Raw genomic sequence first — 19,353 nt, forward strand, 5'->3', positions numbered from 1 at the left:
TAACTACCCGGATCTGTGTCACTAGTAACCTGGGAAAAATATTTTGTAACATCATTAATAAACGAATAGTAAATTTTCTTTCTGAACATAATGTTTTACATAAATGCCAAATTGGATTTTTGCCAAATTCCCGCACAACTGACCACATATTTACTCTCCACACCTTAATTGACCAAGAATTAAATGTAAAGAAAAGAAAGGTCTACGCCTGTTTTGTTGATTTCAGAAAGGCCTTTGACTCCATCTGGCACGTGGGTCTTTTCTACAGGCTCCTTGAAAGTGGAATTGGGGGGAAAACATACGATTTCATCAAAGATATGTATACAAAAAGCAGATATGCCATAAAAATTGGAGACAAACAAACAGCCTTCTTCTCCCAGGGCCGGGGGGTCAGACAAGGATGCAACCTCAGTCCCATCCTCTTTAATTTATATATCAATGAATTAGCAAACCAATTAGATCGGTCCACAGCACCTGGCCTCATCCTGAAAGACACAGAGGTCAAAAGTCTCCTATATGCAGGCGACTTAGTGCTGCTCTCACCCACTAAAGAGGGTTTGCAACAGCACCTGAACATCCTGCAGGACTTCTGTCAGACCTGGGCCCTGACTGTAAATACCACAAAAACAAAGATAATGATCTTTCAAAAGCAATGCACAAATCTAATGAACACACACAATTTCTATTTGGACAACACTAAATTACAACAGACAAAAAACTACACATACCTCGGCCTAAACATCACATACACAGGAAACACCAACATGGCTGTGAAGGATCTGAGAGACAAAGCCAGAAGAGCTTTCTGCGCCATAAAAGAAATATAAAAACAAACATTCCAATTCGAATCTGGCTAAAAATATTCCAATTTGTAATTGAACCAATTCTCCTGTATGGAAGTGAAATCTGGGGTCCTAAATTAAATCAAAATTTCGACAAATGGGACAAAACAGTCATAGAAAGTTTCCACACTGAGTTCTGTAAGAACATCCTACAGGTCCAGAGAAAGACCCCAAACAACGCCTGCAGAGCAGAACTCAATACCCCTTATTTTAAAAATACAAAGAGATCAATTAAATTTTACAACCACCTGAAGTCAAGTCACCCACAGACATACCATCACAAAGCCCTCAGCTGCCCAGAGAAGAGTCCCCTCGGCCGGCTGGTCCTGAGGCTCTCTGCAGACCAAAACACCAACCCAATCAGACCCAACCAAATGATAAACCATCAGAAAGAAAAATACATTACATATTGGAAAGAAACAACCAAAACGAGTAAATTACAATGTTATCTGGCCCTAAAAAGAGAATACACGTTAGCAAATTATCTGAGCACAATCCAAAGTGCTTCAGTGAGGAAAGTGTTGGCTATGTACAGACTCAGTGGACACAGTCTTGCCATAGAAACAGGTCGCCACAGACAGAACTGGCTGCCAGAGGAGGACAGACTCTGCTCCCAGTGTGACAGAGGACAGGTAGAGACAGAGCTCCACTTCCTCACCTCATGTCCAAAATATCAAACGTTAAGAAACAAATATTTCACACATATAACACAAACATGCCCCGAATTTGAATTTAAAACAGACACAGAGAAACTCCCTTATTTACTGGGAGAAATCCCCAAATGTTTAACGACTGCAGCAAAATTCATCTGCTGCTGTAACGAGCTACCAGGCTGAGAACGACCAGTTGACACTGAGATACACAACTAATACACACACACACACACACACACACACACACACACACACACACACACATGAACACACACACACACACACACACACACACACACACACAATGTAACACTTCAACCCTCAGACACACATACATGTATATAGTTTAATGTTAAATTTTATATATCACTTGTTATTATTTATTATTACTATTATTTACTACTACTTTTACTACTAATACTATTACTATTATTGTTGTTATACTATTTTTACACTTATTTTATTTTATGTTATTAATTCTCTAAGTGCTTTGACAATATTGTTATTATAACTTTCATGTCAATAAAGCAAATTTGAATTGAATTGAATTGAATTGACAGAGAGAGAGAGAGAGAGAGAGAGAGAGATGCAGGTAATGACAGTAGCTTACAACAACATTAATGAAAGTAATAATATTATAGTTATAGTTCTGGCTACTGCGGTACAATATGTTGAAAGTATGTATTAATACCTGGCAGTATACATGTGTGACAATAGTCATATGTGTATAATAACAGAAGAAGTATGACTAATGACTAATGATGGCAGCAGCAGCAGCAGGAGGCATCTGGCAGGACCACGGCAGCAGCACAAATTGGTGCTCATCCAATTTTTTATGTCTTTAAGGCAGTTATGGAGTTTAGCTAATTGATTAGTTTCTTCTGGCTTCATCGATAAATACAACTGAGTATCATCCGCATAACAATGGAAATTTATAGAGTGATTTCTAATGATGTTACCTAAAGGAAGCATATATAGAGTAAATAGGATTGGTCCGAGCACAGAACCTTGCGGAACTCCAAAACAAACTTTGGTACGTAAGGATGATTCATTACGAACGTCAACAAACTGAAAACGATCAGATAAATAAGATTTAAACCAGCTTAGTGCTGAACCTTTTAGGCCAATTAAGTGTTCCAGTCTCTGCAGCAGAATTTGATGGTCAATTGTGTCAAACGCCGCACTAAGATCTAATAAAACAAGTACAGAGACAAGTCCTTTGTCTGAAGCAATCAGAAGGTCATTTGTAATTTTAACTAGTGCTGTCTCAGTGCTATGATGCACTCTAAATCCTGACTGAAATTCCTCAAATAAATTATTATCATGGAGAAAATCACACAGCTGGTCTGCGACTACTTTCTCAAGGATCTTTGACATAAAGGGAAGATTAGATATTGGTCTATAGTTGGCTAACACCTCTGGATCCAGGGTGGACTTTTTTAGTAGAGGTTTAATTACAGCTACCTTAAAAGACTGTGGTACATAGCCTGTTAATAAGGATATATTGATCATATCTAATATATGAGTGTTAACTAAAGGAAAGACCTCCTTAAGTAGCCTAGTTGGGATGGGGTCTAAGAGACATGTTGATGATTTGGATGAAGAAATCACTGCAGTCAATTCTTGAAGAGAAATTGGGGAGAAGCAATCTAAATATATATTAGGTCTTACAGCTGTGTTTGAGGTTAGATAGGTACTATCTGAGGGCAGGAGGTCATGAATTTTGCCTCTAATAGTTAGAATTTTGTCATTAAAAAAGCTCATAAAATCATTACTGCTAAGGGCTAAAGGAATACAAGGCTCAATAGAGCTCTGACTCTCAGTCAGCCTGGCTACAGTGCTGAAAAGAAACCTGGGGTTGTTCTTATTGTCTTCTATTAATGCTGAGTAATAGTTTGCTCTGGCATTGCGGAGGCCCCTCTTATAAGTTTTGAGACTGTCTGTCCAGATTAAACGAGATTCTTCCAGTTTGGTTAATCGCCAATTCCTTTCAAATTTTTGTGATATTTGTTTTAACTTACGGGTTTGACAGTTATACCAAGGAGCGAACTTTCTTTGCTTTTTTAACTTCTTTTAATCCATCCATCTATCCATCCATCCATCCATCCATCCATCCATCTATCCATCCATCCACCCATCCATCCATCCATCCATCCATCCATCCACCCATCCATCCATCCATCCATCCATTCATCCATCCATCCATCCATCCATCCATCCATCCATCCATTCATCCATCCATCTATCCATCCATCCACCCATCCATCCATTCATCCATCCATCATCCATCCATCATCCATCCATCCATTTTCAGCCTCTTATCCGGGGCCAGGTCTCGGGGGCAGCAGGCTGAGCAAAGCACCCCAGACATCTCTCTCCTCAGCCACACTCTCCAGCTCCTCCTGGAGGACCCTGAGTCGTTCCCAGACCAGATGAGATATATCATCCCTCCAGTGTGTTCTGGGTCTGCCCCGGAGCCTCCTACCAGTGGGACGTGCCCAAAACACCTCCAGCAGGAGGCGCCCAGGAGGATCCTGATCAGATGTTGAACCACCTCAACTGACCCCTTTCAAAGTGAAGGAGCAGTGGTGAGCACAGAGGACGTCAGGAGGGTGCTCTGAGGTGTTAACTCCAGGAGAGCTGCTGGTCCTGATGGCAGCCCAGGAGGGCATTAGAGACTGCAGCGACCAGCTGGCAGAGGTATTCAGCAAAATCTTTAACCCCTGTCTGTCTGCATGAACTGTCCCCAAATGCTTTCAATCTGCCACTATAGTCCCTGTCCCCAAAAAACATCCATCAACAGCCTCAGTGACTTCAGACCAGTAGCTCTCTCACCCCCCCCACCCGGGCCCCGCAGGGCTGTGTGCTGAGTCCGGTTTGCCCTCTACACACGTGACTGTACACCAACACAGCAAAACACCATCATTAAGTTTGCAGACGACACCACTGTGGTCGGACTGATACAGAGCAGAGACCAGTCTGCCCATAGAGCGTCCTGACATACGACATGTTAGTGTGGGTTTCCAGCTGCACGGCTGCTGAAAAGAAGGCTCTCCAGAGGGTCACCAAGTCAGCCCAGAACATGACTGGTACGCAGTTGCAGCACTTGAGGACTTGTACCATAGCAGCTGTTTCTGTAGGGTCACAAACATAATTAAGGACCCCAACATGTCACACTGCTGCCCTCTGGAAGGTGACACAGCTCTATGAGATCTCACACTTACAGACTCCTCAACAGTTTTGATCTGAGTGCTAATAAGATAATTAATTCATATTAATTCAATATACAATAGAGCATAGTGTGTGTGCTCCTTGGCTGGGCCAGATGTGCAGATCAGCCTACACTGCTGCTGCTCTCATCACACTGCACTGATTTATATCATTTATTTATTTATTGCTGCATTATATATTCGACTTTTACCCACAGTGTATTAAATGTGTCTCACAGTTGCTGGTTATTGTTATTATTATTGTCTCTTGCTGTTTTTATGTGTAATAGCCCAGAGACTACAACATGTCATTGTACTGCTGTGCAGTGACATTAAAGGCATTGAACTGAATTAAACTGAATTGATTTTGGTTTCAAATTATTTTGGCAACATTTTTTTTGGGTGACACTTTACAATAAGGTACACAAAATTAAAGTAGTTACTGAGGAACTAATGAGGAACTAATGAGTAATGAATGAGGAACTAATGAGGAACGAATAAGTAACTAATGAGGAACTAATGAGTAGTTACTGAGGAACTACGGTACACAAAATTAGAGTAGTTACTGAGGAACTAATGAGGAACTAATGATGAACAAATGAGTAGTTACTGAGGAACTAAGCTACACAAAATTAGAGTAGTTACTGGGGAACTAATGAGGAACTAATGAGTAGTTACTGAGGAACTACGGTACACAAAATTAGAGTAGTTACTGATGAACTAATGAGGAACTAATGAGGAACTAATGAGGAATGAATGAGGAACGAATGAGTAACTAATGAGGAACTAATGAGGAACGAATGAGTAGTTACTGAGGAACTAAGCTACACAAAATTAGAGTAGTTACTGGGGAACTAATGAGGAACTAATGAGGAACAAAAGAGTAGTTACTGAGGAACTAATGAGGAACTAACTATTGGTTAATGGTCAGTTCTTCATTAACTCATGATCAAATTTCATAGAGGGGTTAATCACGACTTAATAATTAGTGAACTAGTTACTTCATCAGTGCAGAATCATTACTCAATAAACCGTCCATTAGTTAAACTTTTTATGTCCTAAAGTAAAGTGACACATAATGAGTAGTCCTTCATTACTTCATCATCTTCTTTACAATTAGTTCCTTAACAAATAAAATAATCAGACAGCAGGATTCTTGAGAAGAGGTTTATTAATTATTTTCAGACCACATACACATTAATATGATCATCCATGTTATTCTGTACAAGGTGCGGACACACCAAACCGATTCAAAGAACTAGCAGCGATTCAGTCGTCTACGTCGCCTCACGTCACCCTGTGTCAGTTGCATTTGAACGCACTACAAAGACTACACCCAACGCTTGAAACTGTTACTCATTTATTTTGGCACTGCCCCATTGTCAAAAGACCCTGGAGTGATGTTTGTAATTTTATTGTGAACAATATTAAAAAATAATTTAAGCTGTTTTGAGGGACGTGCTGTTTGGACTTTTTGAATTTAACAGAAATACGGCAAAACCCATTTATTATTAACTTTTGGCAAGATTTCACATTCACAAATGTAAGTTTAGACATAGAAAACATTTTATATTTTTAATATTTTCTTGTAAACTCTTATCCCCCCTGGCATATGTGATATATGACATATATGTGTAATGTTGAAGATCTGCATTCTGTAAACTTCCTGTCTTAAATAAAGTTGTGGGGAAAAAAAGAAGACTACATCCGACGGCCAAGTAGCACGTACGTTCTGCGCCTGCGTGAGAGAGAGCGGAGTGAGAGAGTGGTACATCCTGTCAGCCGAGGGGTTTCCTATCTGTGCAGCCGAGCACCGCAGCACCTCCACGGACTATTACATCCAGACGGTCCCGGTGTTTCCTCCGCAGGCTCCACTTCACTCAGCTGCTTCTTCCCACTTTAACCTGAATAACAAACCAGGGCTCGGTGCTCCGGTTGGATCCAAACGGAGAGCCGGGGCTAGCTCAGAGACTAGCGGAGGCTAACTGGCTGTGCTTCCCTCCGGTCATGCTGCGGCTAACGCTCCGCTAGCCGCTCCCAGCTAGCTCCGGTTTGTTATTCAGGTTAAAGTGGGAAGAAGCAGCGGGTCTGTGGGGCAGCTGAGTGAAGTGGAGCCTGAGGAGGAAGCACCGGTTAGCCCCGGTTTCACTACAGGCAGATTCACTCGCTACAGGGGCGAGGAAATAAAACCTGAACAGCCAATCAGAGTGATCTCTCTCACCGACAAGCTCTGCCGCTGATTCAACATGCTCAATTGACCGAAAATTTGGAATGAATGATGAACTAACTATTACTTAATCATTACCTACCTTTTTTGTGTACCCTAAAGTAAAGTGAGACATCAAAATGAGTTGGTAATGAGTACTGAAGCATTACCTAATCATTAGTTACTCTTTTTGTGTAGCCTACCCTAAAGTAAAGTGAGACATCAAAAAGGGCAGGTAATGATTAACTAATAGTTAGTTCCTCATTAGTTCCTCAGTAGTTACTCCTCTGAAATTTGATCAGGAGTTAAATGAAGAACTGACCATTAACTAATAGTTAGTTCATCATTAGTTCATCATCAGTTCCTCAGTAACTACTCTAATTTTGTGTACCTTATTGTAAAGTGTTACCATCTTTTGTTTCATATTTAAGAAATCCAGTATTTCAATAATTAACTAATAAAGCATCATCAGATTGTATCATGACTACCACTCTGTGTGTGTTCTCAGCTGTGTGTGTACATTACTTTTATTGATGACTGATGAAACATCTATGGCCCCAGAATATTAAAAGACACATACATGTCACAGATTATCTGATAACTCTGAATGTGAAACAAAGACTGGAGATAAATGACCAATACAGAACTTCAGATCTCTGACAGTCTGCAGTGTGACTGTGACTGTGTGTGTGTGTGTGTGTGTGTGTGTGTGTGTGTGACTGTGACTGTGTGTGTGTGTGTGTGTGTGTGTGTGTGTGTGTGTGACTGTGTGTGTGTGTGTGTGTGTGTGTGTGTGTGTGTGTGTGTGTGTGTGTGTGTGTGTGTGTGTGAGCTCCAGCAGCAGACTTTACTGTGAACTGTCTGCCTGGCAACAGCTGATGATGATGACGTCATCACGCCCTCTGGTATTTAGAGCAGCTCTCAGTGAGACTGTGTCAGTGTTTGTCCGGTGAACAGAGGAACATGGCTTCATCCTTTCTCAGCTTCTCCCTCCTCTTCATCAGCCTCTACACAGCAGGTACGACCAACACACTCATCAACACACTCATCAATACACTGATCACTCATCAATACACTGATCACTGATCAACACACTCATCAATACACTGATCACTCATCAACACACTGATCACTCATCAATACACTCATCAATACACCGATCAATACACTCATCAACACACTCATCAATACACTGATCACTCATCAATACACTCATCAACACACTCATCAATACACTCATCAATACACTGATCACTCATCAATACACTCATCAATACACTCATCAATACACTGATCACTCATCAATACACTCATCAACACACTCATCAATACACTGATCAATACACTGATCACTCATCAATACACTCATCAATACACTGATCAATACACTCATCAACACACTGATCAATACACTCATCAATACACTCATCAATACACTGATCACTGATCAATACACTCATCAATACACTGATCACTGATCAACACACTCATCAACACACTCATCAACACACTGATCACTGATCAACACACTGATTACTGATCAACACACTGATCACTGATCAACACACTCATCAATACACTGATCACTCATCAATACACTGATCAACACACTCATCAACACACTGATCACTCATCAACACACTCATCAACACACTGATCACTCATCAATACACTGATCACTGATCAACACACTCATCAATACACTGATCACTCATCAATACACTGATCACTGATCAACACACTCATCAATACACTGATCACTCATCAATACACTCATCAATATACTGATCACAGATCAATACAGACTTGGTACTGTTCATACAGTGATGTGAAGCTGCAGTTACACAATGAGTCAAACTGTTTTTGTTCCTCAGATGGATTTCGGAGTTATTTTATGAACCGCTGTGTGTTTAACTCCACTGATCCAAAGGACATCGAGTACATCAGGTCTTATTACTACAACAAGCTGGAGATCATCAGGTTCAGCAGCAGTGTGGGGAAGTTTGTTGGATACACTGAGTACGGTGTGAAGAACGCTGAGTACTGGAACAATGATCCTTCAATACTGGCTCAGATGAGAGCTGAGAAGGAGAGGTACTGTGTGAACCACGTTGGGATTTTCTACCAGGCTGCTCTGACTAAGTCAGGTGAGTCTGTGTTTCTGTAACATCCACACCTTCATCACCATCATCATCATCATTAACACCATCATGTCATTAATTCATTCATTACCACAGTGAGTGAATCTACATCACCTCTACTGATTCACCTGACTGACAGGTACAGATTTGTTTATCTGATAAACAGTTTAAACTGCTGAAGACGCCTCAAACACAGCGTCACGCTCCACTTGTTTATTGACATATAATTTATGTAAAGGCTGAATGTTGTTCCTTCTGATCACCATGACCAGTGGAAACATGTCATATTTGACATGACACGCCTCAAACACAGCGTCACGCTCCACTTGTTTATTGACATATAATTTATGTAAAGGCTGAATGTTGTTCCTTCTGATCACCATGACCAGTGGAAACATGTCATATTTGACATGTCACGCCTCAAACACAGTCACGCTCCACTTGTTTATTGACATATAATTTATGTAAAGGCTGAATGTCGTTCCTTCTGATCACCATGACCAGTGGAAACATGTCATATTTGACATGACACGCCTCAAACACAGCGTCACGCTCCACTTGTTTATTGACATATAATTTATGTAAAGGCTGAATGTTGTTCCTTCTGATCACCATGACCAGTGGAAACATGTCATATTTGACATGACACACCTCAAACACAGCGTCACGCTCCACTTGTTTATTGACATATAATTTATGTAAAGGCTGAATGTTGTTCCTTCTGATCACCATGACCAGTGGAAACATGTCATATTTGACATGACACGCCTCAAACACAGCGTCACGCTCCACTTGTTTATTGACATATAATTTATGTAAAGGCTGAATGTTGTTCCTTCTGATCACCATGACCAGTGGAAACATGTCATATTTGACATGACACACCTCAAACACAGCGCCACGCTCCACTTGTTTATTGACATATAATTTATGTAAAGGCTGAATGTTGTTCCTTCTGATCACCATGACCAGTGGAAACATGTCATATTTGACATGACACGCCTCAAACACAGCGTCACGCTCCACTTGTTTATTGACATATAATTTATGTAAAGGCTGAATGTTGTTCCTTCTGATCACCATGACCAGTGGAAACATGTCATATTTGACATGACACGCCTCAAACACACATATGTTTATTGACATATAATTTATGTAAAGGCTGAATGTTGTTCCTTCTGATCACCATGACCAGTGGAAACATGTCATATTTGACATGACACGCCTCAAACACAGTGTCACGCTCCACTTGTTTATTGACATATAATTTATGTAAAGGCTGAATGTTGTTCCTTCTGATCACCATGACCAGTGGAAACATGTCATATTTGACATGACACGCCTCAAACACAGTGTCACGCTCCACTTGTTTATTGACATATAATTTATGTAAAGGCTGAATGTTGTTCCTTCTGATCATCATGACCAGTGGAAACATGTCATATTTGACATGACACGCCTCAAACACAGCGTCACGCTCCACTTGTTTATTGACATATAATTTATGTAAAGGCTGAATGTTGTTCCTTCTGATCACCATGACCAGTGGAAACATGTCATATTTGACATGTCACGCCTCTGACACAGCGCCACGCTCCACTTGTTTATTGACATATAATTTATGTAAAGGCTGAATGTTGTTCCTTCTGATCACCATGACCAGTGGAAACATGTCATATTTGACATGACACACCTCAAACACAGCGCCACGCTCCACTTGTTTATTGACATATAATTTATGTAAAGGCTGAATGTTGTTCCTTCTGATCACCATGACCAGTGGAAACATGTCATATTTGACATGACACGCCTCAAACACAGCGTCACGCTCCACTTGTTTATCGACATATAATTTATGTAAAGGCTGAATGTTGTTCCTTCTGATCACCATGACCAGTGGAAACATGTCATATTTGACATGACACACCTCAAACACAGCGTCACGCTCCACTTGTTTATTGACATATAATTTATGTAAAGGCTGAATGTTGTTCCTTCTGATCACCATGACCAGTGGAAACATGTCATATTTGACATGACACGCCTCAAACACACATATGTTTATTGACATATAATTTATGTAAAGGCTGAATGTTGTTCCTTCTGATCACCATGACCAGTGGAAACATGTCATATTTGACATGACACGCCTCAAACACAGCGTCACGCTCCACTTGTTTATTGACATATAATTTATGGAAAGGCTGAATGTTGTTCCTTCTGATCACCATGACCAGTGGAAACATGTCATATTTGACATGACACACCTCAAACACAGCGTCACGCTCCACTTGTTTATTGACATATAATTTATGTAAAGGCTGAATGTTGTTCCTTCTGATCACCATGACCAGTGGAAACATGTCATATTTGACATGACACGCCTCAAACACAGCGTCACGCTCCACTTGTTTATTGACATATAATTTATGTAAAGGCTGAATGTTGTTCCTTCTGATCACCATGACCAGTGGAAACATGTCATATTTGACATGACACACCTCAAACACAGCGTCACGCTCCACTTGTTTATTGACATATAATTTATGTAAAGGCTGAATGTTGTTCCTTCTGATCACCATGACCAGTGGAAACATGTCATATTTGACATGACACGCCTCAAACACAGCGTCACGCTCCACTTGTTTATTGACATATAATTTATGTAAAGGCTGAATGTTGTTCCTTCTGATCACCATGACCAGTGGAAACATGTCATATTTGACATGACACGCCTCAAACACACATATGTTTATTGACATATAATTTATGTAAAGGCTGAATGTTGTTCCTTCTGATCACCATGACCAGTGGAAACATGTCATATTTGACATGACACACCTCAAACACAGCGTCACGCTCCACTTGTTTATTGACATATAATTTATGTAAAGGCTGAATGTTGTTCCTTCTGATCACCATGACCAGTGGAAACATGTCATATTTGACATGACACGCCTCAAACACAGCGTCACGCTCCACTTGTTTATTGACATATAATTTATGTAAAGGCTGAATGTTGTTCCTTCTGATCACCATGACCAGTGGAAACATGTCATATTTGACATGACACGCCTCAAACACACATATGTTTATTGACATATAATTTATGTAAAGGCTGAATGTTGTTCCTTCTGATCACCATGACCAGTGGAAACATGTCATATTTGACATGACACACCTCAAACACAGCGTCACGCTCCACTTGTTTATCGACATATAATTTATGTAAAGGCTGAATGTCGTTCCTTCTGATCACCATGACCAGTGGAAACATGTCATATTTGACATGAGACACCTCAAACACAGCGTCACGCTCCACTTGTTTATTGACATATAATTTATGTAAAGGCTGAATGTTGTTCCTTCTGATCACCATGACCAGTGGAAACATGTCATATTTGACATGACACGCCTCAAACACAGCGTCACGCTCCACTTGTTTATTGACATATAATTTATGTAAAGGCTGAATGTTGTTCCTTCTGATCACCATGACCAGTGGAAACATGTCATATTTGACATGACACGCCTCAAACACAGCGTCACGCTCCACTTGTTTATTGACATATAATTTATGTAAAGGCTGAATGTCGTTCCTTCTGATCACCATGACCAGTGGAAACATGTCATATTTGACATGACACGCCTCAAACACAGCGTCACGCTCCACTTGTTTATTGACATATAATTTATGTAAAGGCTGAATGTTGTTCCTTCTGATCATCATGACCAGTGGAAACATGTCATATTTGACATGACACGCCTCAAACACAGCGTCACGCTCCACTTGTTTATTGACATATAATTTATGTAAAGGCTGAATGTTGTTCCTTCTGATCATCATGACCAGTGGAAACATGTCATATTTGACATGACACGCCTCTGACACAGTTTGTTTTAAATGATACAGTCAGAAGTAAAATATCACTTTCATTTCCTTTAAACACACCAGACTACAGTCTGTATCTCCACCTGCTGGTAAAACTCTGCTACTGCAACTACTCATACTACAGCTGATGCACCTACTGATACAACATGAGTTGATGAGTTAATGATGTGTGATTTGTAATATTGAGCTTTATAAAGTTGACTGGAGCCAGGTGATTTATTTCAAAAGTAAGAAAATAAGAATTCACATCTTTAGAAACGTCACTTCTGTGTCTAACCTGCTGCTACAGAGCTGACCAGCTGACCTGAAACATCTAATGCATCAGACCAAGGGCGTAGGAACTGGGGGGGTGGAGGCAACGTGAAATCTTTAACTCACTTGCTTTTATTTTGAAAGTGCAACACAACGTCAACACAACATGATTGTTCTATTAACCCATGTAACTTGAAAACCAGTACACACTTCCAATATCCAGAAAGGAGTTAGTCTGTCTGTGTGATTTTCTCTTGTTCTGGGCTCTCCCAACAGTATTTTTATACCTACACCTTATTCATGTCAGCTGCTTTCATGTCAGAGATCAGATGAAGTTCAGCTGGCAACTGACGTTAGAGAGGGCGAGGCAGCACCTCAGAGAGTCATGTAGGTCATGCAGTGAATGGCATATAAAACATAACATGAGTTGAACAACAGAGAGTAGAGATAAATAGCGAACTAGTGTAAAATAACATGTGATGGAACCAGAGAGGAGACCAGGTGTGGACTGATGTCAAGTTGCTGCCTGTTCAGTGCCAGTTTCCTCTGAATCCCCTTTGAATTTGTTTTCAAGCAGCTTTTCACACAGTTCTGTGATGTCAGCAGAAGAAGGGACGTCTCTCTGACTTCTGACTGAGTATATGTGAAAATACAGAAACACACACCGTACAGTGACTGCTGATAGATTCACTGACGCCTCCTGCACTCAGCTGCACTAGAACACAAAGACACAGTAACATGTAACAGTACATATTTTACAAGCTTAAAATGGGATTGTTTGCTTGTAGTAAGTGCAGTCTCAGAGCAGGGACAGACAGCTGAGAGACACTGAGGACAGAGGACAGAGGACAGAGCCATATCAGCCACACCCAGAATTCATAGACACTCAAGTTCTGTCTAACAGAACTGTCTCTGTCCAAGAGAGGAGGTACAAGGACTTTCCCTGGCTACATGATGATGCAGTGCAGAGTGGGGGGGTGTTTTTATTGCCCACCTTCATCACTTCTGGATTTAAAAAGTGGAAAAAGGCAACTGAAAAATGTTACTGATCCACGCAGCAACAGCACATGCAGAGAATCCATCATGCACTGCAATAAACCCGTCTGTCCCACAAGATGGACGGTACGGGGCAAAGCCATCACAGCTGTTCTGTCCCAGTGTGGGTCAGTGCTGGCTAGCTTGCAGGAGATGGCATGTGGTGCCTCACATACTGCATCTGCTGCTAACGGCCTGCCAGGGCAGTTTAGGAAAGGAAACAGTTTTGGGTCTCCTCCTTGACTCACCAGTGATTTGTGAGCTTGAACGCCTGAACACCTCTTTTCACAAGAGAACTGAAACCACTGCTGACATGAGGACTGCTGTCCACGTTGTGAGGACCTCACTCAAGAGAGATGAGGCAAGTTTCAAAGCTCTGTTTGAAGAGGCGACGGCTGTGGTTCAGTCTGTAGGCGTTAAGCCCATTACCATTCTACAGACCAGACCGCCCCCAAAACGCTTCATTGAAGGAGCTGAGGCACATCAGCCTCAAAGTGCCAAGGACCAATTCTTTAAAGTCCTGGATGTTGTAGAGGCACAGCTCAGTGAGCTATTTAACCAGGGTGACTTGATGACCTGGACCTGATGCTGCAGTCATTGAGAAACACCCGAGTTGAACAGAGAGTCACTTTCAGTGCAGCTTTCTATGTTGCACCTGAACTACTCATTTAGCAGCAGTGCAGAGGCTGCAGGGATCATTGGTGGATTGTCTGTAGAGTACGGAGACTATTTGGCCAAGTGGAAACCCAGGTCAGGTTGCTTTTGGTCGTCTCTGTTTCATCCTCTGAGGCAGAGAGAAGTTTCAGTGTCCTCCGCAGGCTCAAGCTTGGCTCTGGTCTACAATGACTCAAACCAGACTGAACCATGTTGCTGTCCGTCATGTCCATCAGGATAAACTTGACTCACTGGACAGGAAGTCAATTTGCAAGTGACAGGAGGAAAAAACATTTTGGCTCTTTTGCCTCGGCCAGTGTTTCTCAACCTTTAGTGCACCACAGCACATGTTTGACACTGAATAATCACATGGCACGCTAATGATTAGATGCAGGACTGTGCAGTGCTGTAAGACTTCTGTTGGTGACAGAAAACTACACAGGAACTGATGTCATCTATCAGTTCATTACATCCATTCAGTGTCTTCTCCTTTACCTTTACACATGTGTCTGTTCAGCAGAATAAAATTTACTTGTGAATGTTTTGCAGTGTAGTTAATTTATGACGTATTTCTGCTCAAACAATTTACGGATCTGTCAGGTTCCTGATATGTGTCCCCCCCAATGTTGAACTCATTCCTACGCCCCTGCATCAAACCAACACCAGACTGGCTGCTGAGACTTTATAAAGTCTGGATGTGTTCACCTCACACTTCATCTATCAATGCTAACAACACTTTGACCTTGTTGTCCTGTCCTGACGACAACGTCTGAGCGCCAGGTCTCACTGTTATGAGTTTCTCCACAGCTGCTGAAGAACTGCATCATTGATTTCAGACTAGTTTAAGAATGAAACACGACTGCAACAGCTGATAGTGACTCAAACACTGCAGGTGGTGCCACTGATCCTGATGAACCCTTTAGAGTTACTGGGTTAATGATCATATCACAATGCTTCATCATACTGACTGTCATCATCATCATCATCATCATCATCCTGATGTGTGTTTCAGCTGAGCCGTATGTCAGACTGCACTCTGTGACGCCCTCTGGTGGTAAACATTCAGCCATGTTGGTCTGCAGCGTCTTCGACTTCTACCCCAAAAAGATCAAAGTCAGCTGGCTCAGAGACGGAAAGGAAGTCACCTCTGATGTCACTTCCACTGATGAGCTGGCAGACGCTGATTGGTACTACCAGATCCACTCTCACCTGGAGTACACGCCCAGGTGAGTACACCTACAGGTCCAGGTCCACATCAAGGTAGCTACAGGTCCAGGTCCACATCAAGGTAGATACAGGTCCAGGTCCACATCAAGGTAGATACAGGTCCAGGTCCACATCAAGGTAGCTACAGGTCCAGGTCCACATCAAGGTAGATACAGGTCCAGGTCCACATCAAGGTAGATACAGGTCCAGGTCCACATCAAGGTAGCTACAGGTCCAGGTCCACATCAAGGTAGCTACAGGTCCAGGTCCACATCAAGGTAGCTACAGGTCCAGGTCCACATCAAGGTAACTACAGGTCCAGGTCCACATCAAGGTAGATACAGGTCCAGGTCCACATCAAGATAGCTACAGGTCCAGGTCCACATCAAGGTAGATACAGGTCCAGGTCCACATCAAGGTAGCTACAGGTCCAGGTCCACATCAAGATAGCTCCAGGTCCAGGTCCACATCAAGGTAGATACAGGTCCAGGTCCACATCAAGGTAACTACAGGTCCAGGTCCACATCAAAGTAGCTACAGGTCCAGGTCCACATCAAGGTAGCTACAGGTCCAGGTCCACATCAAGGTAGCTACAGGTCCAGGTCCACATCAAGGTAGCTACAGGTCCAGGTCCACATCAAGGTAGATACAGGTCCAGGTCCACATCAAGGTAGCTACAGGTCCAGGTCCACATCAAGGTAGCTACAGTTCCACATCAAGGTAGCTACAGGTCCAGGTCCACATCAAGATAGCTCCAGGTCCAGGTCCACATCAAGGTAGCTCCAGGTCCAGGTCCACATCAAGGTAGCTACAGGTCCAGGTCCACATCAAGGCAGCTACAGGTCCAGGTCCACATCAAGGTAACTACAGGTCCAGGTCCACATCAAGGTAGCTACAGGTCCAGGTCCACATCAAAGTAGCTATAGGTCCAGGTCCACATCAAGGTAGCTACAGGTCCAGGTCCACATCAAGGTAGATACAGGTTCAGGTCCACATCAAAGTAGATATAGGTCCAGGTCCACATCAAGGTAGCTACAGGTCCAGGTCCACATCAAGGTAACTACAGGTCCAGGTCCACATCAAGGTAGCTACAGGTCCAGGTCCACATCAAGGTAGCTACAGGTCCAGGTCCACATCAAGGTAGCTACAGGTCCAGGTCCACATCAAGGTAACTACAGGTCCAGGTCCACATCAAGGTAGCTACAGGTCCAGGTCCACATCAAGGTAGCTACAGGTCCAGGTCCACATCAAGGTAGCTACAGGTCCAGGTCCACATCAAGGTAGCTACAGGTCCAGGTCCACATCAAGGTAGCTACAGGTCCAGTTTTTCTCAGAGAGTGTAACAGAATCACTGATGTGTTTTGTGTCAGCAGGTCTGGAGAGAAGATCTCCTGTGTGGTGGAACACGCCAGCCTGAGAGAACCTCTGGTTACTGACTGGGGTAAATACCTGCTCACCTGTCTGTCTCTCCACCTGTCTGTCTGCTCACCTGTCTGTCTCTCCACCTGTATATCTGCTGACCTGTCTGTCTGCTCACCTGTCTGTCCTCAGACCCGTCCATGCCTGAGTCTGAGAGAAACAAGATTGCCATCGGAGCCTCAGGACTGATCCTGGGTCTGGTCTTATCTCTGGCTGGATTCATCTACTACAAGAGGAAGGCCCGAGGTCAGAACACTACACACAGTCTAAAACCAGTTCACACCAGTTTGGACCAGTTTTAATGACGTGGTGTCTGTCTTTGTTGTTGACCCTGTCCTCGTCTCTTTAATCCAGGAAGGATTCTGGTCCCCAGTAACTGATCCTGGACCTGTAGCTGCTTGTCAGATGGAATAAAAAGCAGCTGCTGCTTCAACCTGCTTCATGACTGTCAGTGCTGCAACACCTGATTCTCTGCTGATACTGAGCTGGTCTGAACCCTGATCCAGGACTGTGGTCTTTACTCTGACAGTCCTGGACCAGGTTTAGTCTGGACTCTGATGATACTGAGCTGGTCTGAACCCTGATCCAGGACTGTGGTCTTTACTCTGACAGTCCTGGACCAGGTTTAGTCTGGACTCTGATGATACTGAGCTGGTCTGAACCCTGATCCAGGACTGTGGTCTTTACTCTGACAGTCCTGGACCAGGTTTAGTCTGGACTCTGATGATACTGAGCTGGTCTGAACTCTGATCCAGGACTGTGGTCTTTACTCTGACAGTCCTGGACCAGGTTTAGTCTGGACTCACAGCTGGATCTCATAAAATGCTTCACTGGCTCAAATCTAGATTTTACAGACGCTTCTATCGACAATCTGACTCTGAGTTTAGTTTCAAATCAAATATGATCCAGTTCTTTAAATGATTTTGGGGCTCGTAGGTTGTCTGATTGTTGGATTTATATATTTTACTGGAGTGAACATTTTTCTAACCACAATAAACAATCAGAAAACTCTCTGACACACTGTGGAGTTATTTAACCATGTTAATAAACAGGAAGTACCACATCTATCATGTCTGACATCAACAGGTCATATTAGAGCTGCACGACTCATCACATGTCATCACTGTCACCATTTTGGCTCCCCACGGTTAAATGACCATGAGGCCATGGCACCACTTTGATGGTCAGATCTGGACGTCAGCAGGAACGTAGCACAACATGAGAGTGAAGCAGGGCTCTGTTTATTTTAATGTGAAACTGAAAATATGTTGATGTGCCTAAAATCAAAGAGTCATCACAATAAATTACGCTGATCTTAATATTGATCAAAATAACTGATTATAATTTTGACCGTTATCATGTCGTCCTGCTTCACATCATTCTGTGTCTCTGTTCCCGACAATTAATCAATCTGAATTAATCACAAACATCAGGTTTTGCTGTGAAAGTGTTTAGAAATCATCATTCAATTGAATGTTGTCAGACGTGTCGTAGTGAAGCTGCTGGATGTTGGACACAGTTGTCCCCCTGTCCTCGACCACCCAAACTGTCTGTCCGTCACAGGTAGACTGACTAAATCTGAACACCTGGTCCAGTCTGGCTGCTAGCGTTAGCATCAGAGGCTCTGCTAGCTCAGACCTCTGGGTTTGCTGGTAAATGCTTTGTGTTGAGCTGATATTTCAGGCCGAGCAGTGGCGTCTTGTCTGCCTTCATCATGGACAAAGACACTGTGGCCTTCAGTGATGCACCAGGTCAAAGGTCACCACGGGACGCCATGAATCAGTGTTAAATTCTGTTTTTAAACATGTTTTCACTGAATATTTCTGTAGTTTTTATATTGTTTA

The 19,353-nt window shown here is 42.5% G+C and overlaps 2 protein-coding genes across 22 annotated transcripts; one reads left to right on the top strand and one right to left on the bottom strand.

Moving 5' to 3' along the window:
• Positions 1-7,806: 7,806 nt before the first annotated feature.
• Positions 7,807-18,525, top strand: LOC125884237 (H-2 class II histocompatibility antigen, A beta chain-like). 20 transcript variants are annotated; one of them, XM_049569119.1, is made up of 9 exons: positions 7,807-7,928; positions 8,785-9,057; positions 15,897-16,154; positions 16,267-16,462; positions 16,575-16,630; positions 16,933-16,988; positions 17,101-17,531; positions 17,642-17,755; positions 17,864-18,525. In XM_049569119.1, the coding sequence occupies exons 1-3, from the start codon at positions 7,874-7,876 to the stop codon at positions 16,112-16,114; spliced, it is 546 nt and encodes a 181-aa protein (XP_049425076.1). In that variant the 5' UTR covers positions 7,807-7,873; the 3' UTR covers positions 16,115-16,154; positions 16,267-16,462; positions 16,575-16,630; positions 16,933-16,988; positions 17,101-17,531; positions 17,642-17,755; positions 17,864-18,525. The 20 variants fall into 20 exon arrangements, with proteins under 20 accessions (XP_049425076.1, XP_049425073.1, XP_049425079.1 ...); XM_049569116.1 differs by lacking the exon at positions 16,267-16,462 and having other exon boundaries at positions 15,897-16,238; positions 16,603-16,820; positions 16,933-16,960; positions 17,129-17,531; XM_049569122.1 differs by lacking the exon at positions 16,267-16,462 and having other exon boundaries at positions 15,897-16,238; positions 16,603-16,820; positions 16,933-16,960; positions 17,241-17,531.
• LOC125884234 (uncharacterized) lies at positions 9,084-15,886 on the bottom strand. 2 transcript variants are annotated; one of them, XM_049569107.1, is made up of 5 exons: positions 12,350-15,886; positions 11,893-12,126; positions 11,553-11,786; positions 10,171-10,276; positions 9,084-9,236 (listed from the first exon to the last, which is right to left on the bottom strand). In XM_049569107.1, exons 1-4 carry the CDS (start codon positions 12,911-12,913, stop codon positions 10,172-10,174), a joined length of 1,137 nt encoding a protein of 378 aa, XP_049425064.1. In that variant the 5' UTR covers positions 12,914-15,886; the 3' UTR covers positions 9,084-9,236; position 10,171. The 2 variants fall into 2 exon arrangements, 1 of the variants encoding a protein (XP_049425064.1); XR_007448670.1 differs by lacking the exons at positions 9,084-9,236; positions 10,171-10,276; positions 11,553-11,786; positions 11,893-12,126; positions 12,350-15,886 and adding exons at positions 10,772-11,201; positions 12,233-12,289.
• Positions 18,526-19,353: the final 828 nt, after the last annotated feature.

The sequence above is a fragment of the Epinephelus fuscoguttatus genome, linkage group LG23, assembly GCF_011397635.1.
Source record: "Epinephelus fuscoguttatus linkage group LG23, E.fuscoguttatus.final_Chr_v1".
Classification (NCBI taxonomy): Eukaryota; Metazoa; Chordata; class Actinopteri; order Perciformes; family Serranidae; genus Epinephelus; species Epinephelus fuscoguttatus.

Coding starts and splice junctions, on each gene's coding strand:
- LOC125884237 (XM_049569128.1), top strand. CDS start 7,874: ATGGCTTCATCCTTTCTCAGCTTCTCCCTCCTCTTCATCAGCCTCTAC. Junction 7,929..8,784: donor CATCAGCCTCTACACAGCAG/GTACGACCAACA, acceptor TTTGTTCCTCAG/ATGGATTTCGGAGTTATTTT. Junction 9,058..15,896: donor GGCTGCTCTGACTAAGTCAG/GTGAGTCTGTGT, acceptor TGTGTGTTTCAG/CTGAGCCGTATGTCAGACTG.
- LOC125884234 (XM_049569107.1), bottom strand. CDS start 12,913: ATGTTTCCACTGGTCATGATGATCAGAAGGAACAACATTCAGCCTTTA. Junction 12,127..12,349: donor AGCGTGACGCTGTGTTTGAG/GTGTCTCATGTC, acceptor TGTGTGTTTGAG/GCGTGTCATGTCAAATATGA. Junction 10,277..11,552: donor AGCGTGACGCTGTGTTTGAG/GTGTGTCATGTC, acceptor ACTGTGTTTGAG/GCGTGTCATGTCAAATATGA.